Source organism: Berghia stephanieae, chromosome 10 (assembly GCF_034508935.2).
Source record: "Berghia stephanieae isolate SIO BIC M18660-M18661 chromosome 10, UCSD_Bste_1.3, whole genome shotgun sequence".
Lineage (NCBI taxonomy): Eukaryota > Metazoa > Mollusca > Gastropoda > Nudibranchia > Aeolidiidae > Berghia > Berghia stephanieae.
In genome coordinates this window covers 19,630,678-19,642,919 of record NC_088369.1, presented here as the reverse complement: position 1 = coordinate 19,642,919, position 12,242 = coordinate 19,630,678, and the positions used below count along the sequence as shown (strand labels likewise).

At 36.7% G+C, this 12,242-nt stretch overlaps 1 protein-coding gene across 1 annotated transcript in view; it reads right to left on the bottom strand.

Annotated features, from left to right (window-relative positions):
- Positions 1 to 12,242, bottom strand: part of LOC144980771 (Na(+)/H(+) exchanger beta-like) — a 51,110-nt gene that overhangs the window by 33,574 nt on the left and 5,294 nt on the right. The window contains exons 5-11 of the mRNA XM_078928551.1: positions 12,124 to 12,195; positions 7,305 to 7,386; positions 6,466 to 6,493; positions 5,722 to 5,834; positions 3,571 to 3,646; positions 1,897 to 1,967; positions 124 to 235 (exon numbers count right to left, since the gene is read on the bottom strand). Coding sequence (XP_078784677.1) covers positions 124 to 235; positions 1,897 to 1,967; positions 3,571 to 3,646; positions 5,722 to 5,834; positions 6,466 to 6,493; positions 7,305 to 7,386; positions 12,124 to 12,195 — 554 coding nt within the window. The remainder of the gene's footprint in view (positions 1 to 123; positions 236 to 1,896; positions 1,968 to 3,570; positions 3,647 to 5,721; positions 5,835 to 6,465; positions 6,494 to 7,304; positions 7,387 to 12,123; positions 12,196 to 12,242) is intronic.

Genomic DNA, 12,242 nt, shown 5'->3' with positions numbered 1-12,242 from the left:
AATTTATATATAATAATTATACATAAGAGTTAGGCTCAAACCCACCACGTCATGATCCAAAAGCGAGTGTCATACCACTAGACCACATAGCCGCACAATACTACCTTTTACAGACTAACTTACCTTTGACATGCGTGGCGTATTTTGTGATAACAGCCGAGGCCACCCCAGCCAGGACACCAAGAAACCATCCACCCAGGCACACCACAAAGAATTTGACTATGCCAAGAACAATCTGAAATTTTAAAAGTTTTAAAATTACCATTACCTGCAATATAATAGGGGAGGGGGGAACCCAATAGCTCAGTTGGTAGAGCACTCGTTTCACATCAAAAGGGACTGAGATTGAATCCCAGATGAAGTCAAAATTTTGCAGCCAAGACCACCCCCCTTCCCCCTCCCACTGCCCTCCTTCTTCCCCCCCCCCCCCCCCCCCCCCCCCCCCCCCCCCACCACTTAGCAGTGATTGGATAGCTGGGTCTATAAGATCTGGAAAAAAAAGTACTTTGCGATAGACTGAAGTCTCATCCAAAGGGTAGCAAGCCATTGCTTTTGTCTGTTTATTGCTATAGAGACTGGGATAAACTCTGGCTCAATGAGCCTCATGGCTCGGAAGGACTACTTATTCTTTTCATAACAATAAAGGTACTAATTATGGTATCAGAAATTAGTTGAGAGTACGATAATCAAACAATGTAAATTGCTTTTCGTCTGTAGCTAAATCCAGATTTCAGTCTTGTTGTCATCAAGAATTAAAAAAATAAAATAAACTCCCTTTATCCGTCCCCAAGTGGAAATTTGTCCAAGGAAAGATTGGAATAACCCAGGAATAGGAATGCATCAAGAGTGTTTATTACAATACTATTTGTCAACTAAAATCCATCCCTTTAAAAACAATAGAGTTGAAGGTCAAAATTGTTCCATACAGTACAGTCGTGTTAAAACTTTTGCCAACAAGCACAGAATTACTGGCAAATCTAAAAAAGATAAAACTATTTTTACAGTTTGATATACGAGTAACTTAAAAACATTTCTTAAATTAAGGGTAATTCTATCACCTGTTGAATCATATGATAAGTTAGATAATCTGCTAGAGTATAATGATCGGTCCTTTCATTATTCATTTGACTTTGGAAACTGCCATCTGGCCACCCTGTTGACAACACCTACAAACTTCATTACTGGACCTGTTTTATTTGTTAGTTGATCAAAAGATTTGTCTCAATCTATGTTAATCTTCACAATAAAGGGTATGTTAAAATAAACGAGTGCCTGTTCGCAATAGCCTTTTGGGTTTTTTTTTGTTTTTAAGGGTTTTACGCGCTTGCAACACAATTAGGTTATATCAGCGCCAGTAAAAAGGAAGAAAATGGGAAAGTAAAAAGTTCTAGAATTACAATTAAAGCACGCAAGAAAAAGTAAGACATAGGGGAACTGGGAACAAATAGGGATCAGATGTAGATTCCAAGAGCACACTATCAATGTACTTAGTTTGAGATCACCTATGTCTCATCCGGACACAAGCACAAAATCCAACAAAGAGGAATACACTCAAATGCTTACATTATATATTCAAAATAACATATAAAATAATACATAACAGAGAGATGATTTACAAGGAAAAAAATATCATCTTCCAAAACAAGAACTATAGATTTGACCGTTTCCCTCCCAGCTAGGCCTCTGGCCAGGACAAAACCAAGCAATCCCATTCCAAGACAAAGACAGAAAGCATGTTGGAAAACAGATATAAGGGGATAGAAGACACAGTATGTACCCCCCTGCCCACTATGGGAGGTCAGGAACCCCACCCAGAGCAATAGCCTTTAGTCCTTCGCAAAGATAGTGGGTTTTAAATGAATCTGACAGAGATTAATTGTTCCAACAATGACTCACATGAGCTCCGGTGATTTCATCCATGACATTGTAAGCTTGGAAGACTTTATACAGAACCACAGTCACACCATCTGGAAAAGGGGTTGAAATAAAAAAAAATTAGTTATAGTTGGACTAAACGCCTCCATCGGAGAGATCCCAATAGCTCAGTTGGTAGAGCACACTCTTCACAAGTAAAGGGACCGTGATCGATTCCAGGTGCAGTCGAGATATTCTTTTTGACCCTCTTGTCCAACCAGCAGTGATTGGGTAGCTTGATCTGTTAGATGTGGTGGAAAGTACTTTGCAATAGACTAGCATCCAATCCAAATGATAGCAAGTAATTGCTATTGTCCGTTTCACGATATAGAAACTGGGATAAACTCCCAACTCCACAGGCCTGGTGGCTCTGAAGGAATAATGCCTCCAACCAGCGTCATGCCAGATTGAACATGCTTTTAGGAACAGAGGTGAAGTCTAAATCTCAAAATTTTACTAAAATTCAACGTTGTTGATAAAAAACTAAAATGTTGTATTGACTACTGTATTGATATCAAACTCGATTCTATTTGACTGGTGCTTCATTCTGACAAAACATTGAATCAACACAATGGGTGGCATATTTACATTAACTAAAGAAGAGACATTGGAACGTTATACCAAGCCAAATGGAAAACAACGTGCCTTACACACTTCTGACATATGTCTGTATTTAAAGTGATGTATTAATGTTTTCTTTTTACTGTTTTTGTTATTGGCTGAAGGAGGATTTTGAGCCTTAAACATTCCATTTTTGGTATTTTGTTCTTTCTGTAGCTGTTATATTCATTGGTGTACATAAAAAACAATTGGGGTTTTGGTGTATTCAATACTAAGAATAAACAATATATTGTTTTTCTTGTTTAATGTGTGTGTGTGTGTGTGTGTGTGTGTGTGTGTGTGTGCGTGTGTGTGTGTGTGTGTGTGTGTGTGTGTGTGTGTGTCTTTTGAATGTATCACTAGGTCAGGTCTCATCCCAATAACTAGTTGTAATGATTAACTCTCCCATCTTCACAGGAATGGACAATTGAACAAATTTGTTCAATTGTAATTCATGTTGAGTGCAATCGACTAGTGCAACTATGTGGTCTAGTGGAATGACACTCGCTTTCGGATCAGGAAGTTCTGGGTTCGAGCCTCGCTCGGCGCATAGTTGAGTTGTTGGAAAAGGTTCTTTAATCACATTCTCTCACCATACTCAGGTGTAAAATGAGTACCTGGCCATTAACAGCATTGTCTTTGTCAGAAAAAATTATAATATCGACTAAGAGGCGTCATGTCTCATTCTAATGTTACGTGTTGCTGTTGGTCACGGACCCTTTGTAAAGCACTTTGAGCATGTTTAGTGGACATTGTGCTCCATAAAAGCTCAATTTGTTTGTATTTTTTAAAAATGAAACTTGTATATCATAGAATTTATCAAACATATCCATAATTATTTATAAAAAGAACAATAAGGAGTGTCGGGCAGTGAAATCCCATGATCTAGCAAGTTGTATTTGAAGTAAATGGCAAAGTTTACGAGATATTTCTTAATATATTACAATTTTTTTCTAACAGCAAGGATGTCGGTATGACTTACAAAATATTAGATATTAGAGCTCAATTATAAATTTGAGAATAGAGGATATCGTGTGGAGCCCATTGTACACTCACCATTTAAAAGGGATTCCCCAAACACCAGGAAGTACAGGACGTGGTTTACACCAATTTCATTAAATACAGCCAGGACCTGAGGACAATGAAGAATAGTATTTAAAATGTTTTTCACTTTGATTTTAAGGGTTTTACGGCACTTGCAACACATTAAGGTTATATCAGCACCAGTAAAAAGGAAGAAAAAGGGATAGTAAAAAGTTGTAGAATTACAAATATAGCACCCAAGAAAAAGTAAGACAGAGGGGAATTGGGAACAAATAGGGATCAGATGTAGATTCCAAGAGCACGCTATCAAAGTACTTAGTTGAGACCACCTATAAGTCTCATCTGGACACAAGCACAAAATCCAACAAAGAGGAATACACTCAAATGCTTACATTATACATTAAAAATAACAAATATAATAATACATAACAGGGAGATGATTTAGAAGGAAAAAAATATCATCTCCCAAAACAATAACTATGCATTTGAGTGTTTCCCTCTCAGCCAGGACTCCGACGAGAGCCAGGAAAAAATCAAGTACCGTAATCTCATTCCAAGACAAAGACAGAAAGCTTGTTGGAAAGGATATGAGGGGATAGAAGACACAGTATGTACCTCCCTGCCCGCCATGGGAGGTCAGGATCCCCACCCAGATAATAGTATTTAAAACTCACAGCATTTGAAAAAAAGATATATATACACTGGTTTTCCTTTCATATACCCTATGGTAGAATATTGTGTAGATCTTTTAGTCCCTCAGAGTCACTTGGCCCATGGAGAAGAGATTATCCCAGTTTCTATAGCGTGAAACAGACAATAGCAATTGCTTGCTATCCTTTGGATAGGACACTAGTCTATCGCAAAGTAATTTCCGCCAAATTTAACAGACTCAGCTACCCATTCACTGCTGGGTGGACAAGGTGGGGGGTTCAGAAAAAAAATCTCGATTGCATCCGGGATCGATCTCGATCCCTTTCCGTGTGAAGGAAGTGGTCTACCAACTGAGCTATTGGGACCCCCAATCGTGGAATGATCAGGCTAAATGATTATTTTCATTGCAAGACACAGTGGAATCTGCATTAAGACAACAATCTTAAAGTCAACAACACCTCTTGTTAGTCCCAAATGTTCTGTTCTTTATCCAAGTGTGTTCCATTGATAATGGATAAAGTCGACCTTGCTTAAAGTCAACTAATTTTTCTGGTCTGACAGAGTTGGCTTTAACAGGGTTCCACTGTGTTTTAAAAGAATGTTTTTTGTTTTTACATGAACAAATCAATTCAGAATTGAAGAAAAGTCTTTTGGTTTGTGTTAAATTGAAACTTCTCACAGACTCAACCTTGGGGTTAAATTGGCCTCAGATTATGTTTTTTTAAATATTAGTTATTTGGCCATTTATATCAGATAGGTTTTTCATGGGAATGCCAACAAATCTATGGGGTCAAATCCATATAAAATCACAATTTAGAAAAAAAAATAACCTCTGAATGGATATTACTATTTTTTTTTAAAAACACTCAGAATATCAAAGTGAAAAACAATATTATGCAGACACGGAGTGTAAAAAAAAAATTAATTAATTTTGAAAATTGGAATAAAAGGCAGGTCTGGAAATAAATTGCAATAGACTAACATCCTATCTAAAGGATAGCAAGAAATTGCTTTTTTTGATTCATGCTATAGACACCGGGATAAATTTCGGCTCTATGGGCCTATTGTTTCTGAAGGACTACCACTTCACTGGATATGATATGTTACAGTGAATGACATAATCAGTCGGATGGTGAAAAGGTTTGAACTTAGATATTGCCAAGTTTAGTTAGAAGGCCAATTTATATCAAAAGTGAGTTCTTGTCATAAATGATTAAATCAACCCTTTCTGGAAATACCAAAGCATAATTTCACTTCTATATATTATTTTACAGTCAGTGAAGTTGAAAAAGTATGAAATTTGAGAAAAGTTGCTGGATACCTTTCCCATACATCTCACCATAACTTCATGAAAAATCACCCGATTTACTTCAAATAAAGATTAAAATGCTCTAGTGAGCATTCTTTCAGAAAATGGAGAAAAAAATGCAAATCCAAAATGTTCATCTTCCGAGTGATTGTGTCATGCACTGACACAAATGTTATGAGAGTGATAAATATTGCCAGACTTACAGCCACAGGATCCACAGCGACGATCAGAGACGAGAAAACCATCAGCTCCACAAACCCCAAGTCTTCAATGGACCCCATGGCTCCAGAGTTGGCTAATCCAAATAAGCTTAAGCCTAAAATGATTCATATATCAAAGAAAATAAGGAGGTGTTAGTGGAAGGTGAGGGAGGAGGAGGAGGAGGAGGAGGAGGAGGAGGAGGAGGAGGAGAAGTATAGAAGGTCAAAAAGAAAAGCAGGTGGAAGAAGAGCAACATAATCAGACGAAAGAGGAAAGAGAAGAGGAGGAGGTGGAAAAGGTGGAGGAGAGAAGGAGGACGGATGAGAAGCAAGAGCTGGAGGAGGAGGAGGAGGAGGAGGAGGAGGAGGAGGAGGAGGAGGAGGAGGAGGAGAAGAAGAAAGGGATATTGCGCAGAGGCAGCGTCCTGGACTTTCTGAAGAATAAACATATGCGAAAAACTCTTCTATGATAATAAGGGGCAGAACAACTTATATGTTATTTATTTATTTGTATTCTATTCTTACAGACAATGGAATGTGAAACCAAGCTGCCCCCCCCCCCCCCAAAAAAAAAAAGTGGATAACGTTAATTTACCTCTCTATTACATTCAAACATATTGCTTTATCTTAATCTAAAATGTTAAAAATCTCATTAATCAAATCCATGACATTTTTCAATAATTATAGTTTTATAGACAAATAATATTGGAAATATTTAACAAATTTTCCCATTTAGCTCATACTTACCAACAAATACACAGGCCAGTATAGTTCCCTGCAAATGAAAAAATATATATAGATAAGCTTTAAAAGATTGTAATCATTAAACCAAATAACGCCATAATGTGTTAAACAATATCTTGTTTTTGTATAAAAATGTCGGTATTTTGTTGTTCTTTATTTTTCAAAGCTTTCATAATTATATATTCATTATTGTATCTTCCTTTTGACACAATATCTGCAGCAAATACAAAAATAATGTCTCTACTCCAGATTGACTTAAAATAAAAGTTTTAAAAATATGCCAGTTTTGTTTTTTTAATGGACTGACTGAACCTTAAATCTTCCACATTTGCACTGTTTTGGAATCTTTACTTTAGTCATTAAATATTCACACACAAGTTTGGATTAGAGAACAAAAGAATAATCTATCTCAATTTATAAAACAAATATATAAAGTGTTGCCATTAATTCTAATTCTATAAAACATTTATATATAAATTCAAACTAGGGGTCATAGGGACAACATATTTCACTTTGTAAAATTTATATATGTCACCATAAATTCTTAACTTTATATTCATACATTTTTATGCATGCCACCTCGGTAAACGAATTTTCATTTTTTGGATTAATAAAGATTATTATTATCATTTTTATAATTATTATTATTATTATTATTATTATTATTATTATTATTGTTATTGTTATTATTATTATTATTATTATTATTATTATTATTATTATTATTATTATTATTATTATTATTATTATTATTATTATTATCATTAATATCATTAATAATAATAATATTATTTGAAACCACTTTCATTATTTTATCCAACTTAACATCGATCTCAACTCACCACCACAGCAAAGAGAAGAATGCTCCCCAAGTTTTCAATAAATGTTCTGTCATGAAGACTGTATGCAGCTTCCAAGATGATGCTGTGAAAGAATTTGTTTTTCAAATATCTAAAAATATTCAATAAAGGTAATTAATTTAAGTAGTGATTTACAAATGAAAGATGAAAATGTTGCTGCTTGAAGCTCGAAGGAAAAAATAATGAAGTGTATTGAATTGTAAGCTTCAATTTATTAGACAAGACAGATACTGTGAACCTTTCGGATTTCCCCTTTATCAACAAAACAGGATGAATGAAACACTACAGATGAATGAGATAATGTGATAGTGGCGTTGTTAAGGTGAATGAAATGAAGCTTACAATGTAATACTCAGAGACGCCAACTTTAAATTTGGCTCACAGGAGTTTCAGACACCACTCGTAGGAATTTCAATGCCGAAAGAGGAATTTCCGCACAAAAGAAAAAGGAATTGGAATGGTATTTGGCATTGTGTTTACATATTGTATAGTTCTAAATAGATAACTGATTAGGATTATATTATGATACATAACACATTGCCAAATACAATCCCAAAGTTTCCTTATTTTAAATGAAGTAAAGCGCAGAACCTTAATGGTAGAGATACTGGTGGTAGTGAGAATGATGTGGTGTTGGTGGTTGTAGTAATAGTGGTAGTGATGATGATATGGTGGTGGTGGTTGTAGTAGTAGTAGTGGTAGTGATGATGATATGGTGGTGGTGGTTGTAGTAGTAGTGGTAGTGAGAATGATGTGGTGTTGGTGGTTGTAGTAATAGTGGTAGTGATGATGATATGGTGGTGGTGGTTGAAGTAGTAGTCGTAGTGATGATGGTGATGTGGTGGTGGTTGTAGTAGTAGTGGTAGTTGCAGTGATTATGATGTGGTGGTGGTGGTTGAAGTAGTAGTGGTAGTGATGATGTGGTGGTTGAAGTAGTAGTGGTAGTGATGATGTGGTGGTTGTAGTAGTAGTGGTAGTGATGATGTGGTGGTTGAAGTAGTAGTGGTAGTGCTGATGTGGTGGTTGTAGTAGTAGTGGTAGTGATAATGATATGGTGGTGGTGGTGGTGATTGAAGTAGTAGTGGTAGTGATGATGATGTGGTGGTGGTTGTAGTAGTAGTGGTGGTAATGATGATGATGTGGTGATGAAGATGAGGTAGTGGTTGTAGTAGTGGTGGTAGTGATGATGATATGGTGGTGATGGTGGTTTTAGTACAAATGGTAGTGATGATGATGTGGTGGTGGTTGTAGTAGTAGTGGTAGTGATGATGATGTGGTGGTGGTTGTAGTAGTAGTGGTAGTGATGATGAGGTGGTGGTGGTGGTTGTAGTAGTAGTGGTAGTGGTTGTAGTAGTAGTGGTAATGATGATGACGTGGTGGTGGTGGTTGTAGTAGTAGTGGTAGTGGTTGTAGTAGTAGTGGTAGTGATGATGACGTGGTGGGGGTGGTTGTAGTAGTAGTGGTAGTGATGATGTGGTGGTGGTGGTTGTAGTAGTAGTGGTAATGATGATGTGGTGGAGGTGGTTGTAGTAGTAGTGGTAATGATGATGTGGTGGTAGTAGTAGTGGTAATGATGATGTGGTTGTAGTAGTAGTGGTAATGATGATGTGGTGGAGGTGGTGGTTGTAGTAGTAGTGGTAGTGATAACGATGTGGTGGTGGTGGTGGTTGTAGTAGTAGTAGTGGTAATGATGATGTGGTGGTGGTGGTTGTAGTAGTGGTGGTAGTGATGATGAGGTGGTGGTGGTGGTTGTAGTAGTAGTGGTAGTGATGATGTGGTGGTGGTGGTGGTTGTAGTAGTAGTGGTAGTGATGATGTGGTGGTGGTGGTGGTGGTTGTAGTAGTAGCGGTAGTGATCATGATGTGTTGGTGATGGTTGTAGTAGTAGTGGAAGTGATGATGATGTGGTGGTGGTGGCTGTAATAGTGATGGTAGTGGTAGTGATGATGATGTGGTGGTGGTGGTTGTAATAATGATGATGATGTGGTGGTGGTGGTTGTAGTAGTAGTTGTGGTACTGATGATGATGTGGTGCTGGTTGCAGTAGTAGTGGTGGTGATGATGGTTATAATTCTAGTGGCAGTGATGATGATGTGGTGGTGGGGGGGGGGGGGAATGTGTCCTTGGAACAATTTGACCTCGCCGGAATTTGACGGAAGTTGCCCGGAGCCCGGAATTTTTTGCTCCAGACCGGAGTTTTTTCCGGTGAAACCGGAGTTTTGGCATCACTGAATACTCATAGTTATTTTTTACAAATGCATGAGGAAAACGTCAATGCATAAAAAAAAAAGATGAAAATTATATTAAAATTGAAACGAGGAATTAAACTGAAATATTGTGGGTAATCTCAAAACTTTGATATATCTATTATCTTGGACACGGCGTCTAAACTGCACTATAAATCTGACCGTTTAGTTTCCCACTGTTCCGAGCGCCGACGTAACCTCACCCGACAGGTAACCGGGGTCAACAGCGGTCAGCCGATATCAATTCCCAGAACGTAGATTTGACGTGCATTGGGTGATACCAATGGATGATTTCCGTACCAATTAACCTCACGATCTTCGTGACGATGCAATTCCACCCAAAATGCAAAGAATTCTCGCAGACCTCCTCTTTCCATCGGTCCAATTTTTATTTCAATATCTCCAGTACTTATTCCACAAGCCGTGATTCAAATTCACCTATTTTTCTATAACATTTAAATAAAATTACTTGTAATTACCTCAGGATTCTAAAAAAACGTTGCTATAAACTTCAAATTTTTTTTGGTGTGATTCACAAGGCACAAGTTTTACTACGAAATGAGGTAAGTTTCATTTACTCTTCAGTTTTCATTATTTTGTAATGATTATTTTTCCGCGGTAGGTCAGGTAATAATGATATTACCTCTTTAGCCTTGTTCTTGAAACGTAATATTTCGCTGCGGTTTTATTGTTAATTATATTTTTATTTTTTATTTTTTTCAATGATGAGTTAATTTGATTTTTAAATTGCATAATTTGAATTATCTTGCTAATGTTTAATTTTAAATGACATTGTGTGTTGGGCCTCAACTTAGCTCAACTGCTGGTTAGAATTTTCCTGCCCCCCCCCCCCTTTCTTTCACCAAATTGGGTGAAGTATTTGGTTTTTCTTGTTCCAAATTTTATGTACGCTGTTATGTATGCGCGGATATGAGAAGTAATACAGAGTGTTTTAGAACTCATTTTATTCATTAATTCACTATATCATTGCTTACATCGCTCAGTCAATTTTGAATTTTCTCTTACAGCATGGACCACACAATTGCAAGTCATAACCAAGCAGTGAATTCATTATGTAGGACATGTGGTATGATTTGTTTAACACAGAAATAGAAACGTGCCCGCAAGAAACCATTTAAATGTTCAAATTATTCTAATGACATTCTTTTAGTCTATGGGACTGACACGGCATTGGACAAGCAAGGAGCACACTCATAATTTATGTGTAAAAAGTACACATTATAAAGCACATTGAACACACGACTCATTAGCTTCTTTGTATTTTCTCATTGCCAAGACGCTAATAATAAATAAATCAACCTTGAAACGGGTTGCACTTGCATGTTTGATATCGACAGAGTAGAATATAACAACAAACTCCAAAACGCAGGAGAGACTTTCAAATCTCATGCACGAGCCACTGACCCTCAGGGATGGTCCTATTGCCTCTGAATTGGACAGAATACCGCATTACACCACAGGCTTACCACAGCAGATCATTCATTGGCAACCACTGCCACAAATACAAGAAAAAGTCTACACTTACAACTATCCAACAAACAAAGAACTGCACCCACGACACACTCATCATTGACGACGCATGCAGTATTGGATTAATTTTCGACAATATAAACAAGGCCTATAGTCATGTGCACAACTTTATTTCACACACAAAATCAATCAAAGCAGACACAATCCAATATATTCAAAGTGCAATAAAACATTACACGGATACATACAGAAAATATTTTCCAAACAAAATAATCCCAAAACAACACCTCCTTGAGTACCACTGCATACCACACATCACTCAATATAAGTTTAGACTTAGACTTCTTGGAGAACAAGGCACAGAGACCTGTCACCAAACAAAAGAGCATCCAGCATTATCAATGATATGAATAAAATGCGATTTGTCATCAACGCAATGCAGTTAAAGACCAGCCCCAAACTACACTGACGAGTTTGAATGCTCGTAGCGGATATATTTTTGTTGAGGAAAAATACGTTTTTTGTGAGGAGAAGTATTTACATCTTGTCTTTATAATACATAAAATTGAGACAAATCCATAGCAACGTTTTTTTTTTCTCTAATTTTTGAAATGTTGCACCCGCTATATTTTTTGTGTAATTTGTTACCGTCCATTGATAACTTATATTGAGAAATCTAGTAATACTATGAAAAAATAAAAAACACACAGTAAAAGTAGAAAATATAAACTTTTATACCAAGTAGTAATATTTCAACTCATTCAATATGGGTGTCTAACAGACAATAAAAACAAAACATTGTTAAATTGAGTGAAACGGCAATCCCCGTTAGGTAAATTCCTCTCGGTGATTGACCGCTCACCGTGACCGGGTCAGCAGGTGTCAGGAACGGGATACCGTCTCAACTAAACTGTTGTCGTTGTGTACGCTGTGTGGAATGTTATCCTGCATTCGATCGTCTTAAGCTTACAAGATATAATAAATAATACTTTTTTTAAAAATGATGGGGGTATATTTTGATATATTTATTACCAAATGCTTTATTCCAATTTAATTTTACACTTACGGAGGTAACAAAAATACGAAGAATTCATGAGGCCTGAAAAATGTTGGAAACGTTTCCTGTGCATCTGTAAAGCTGAAAATAAATAAAAAGTCTTTGTCACTACAATCTAATAAATCATT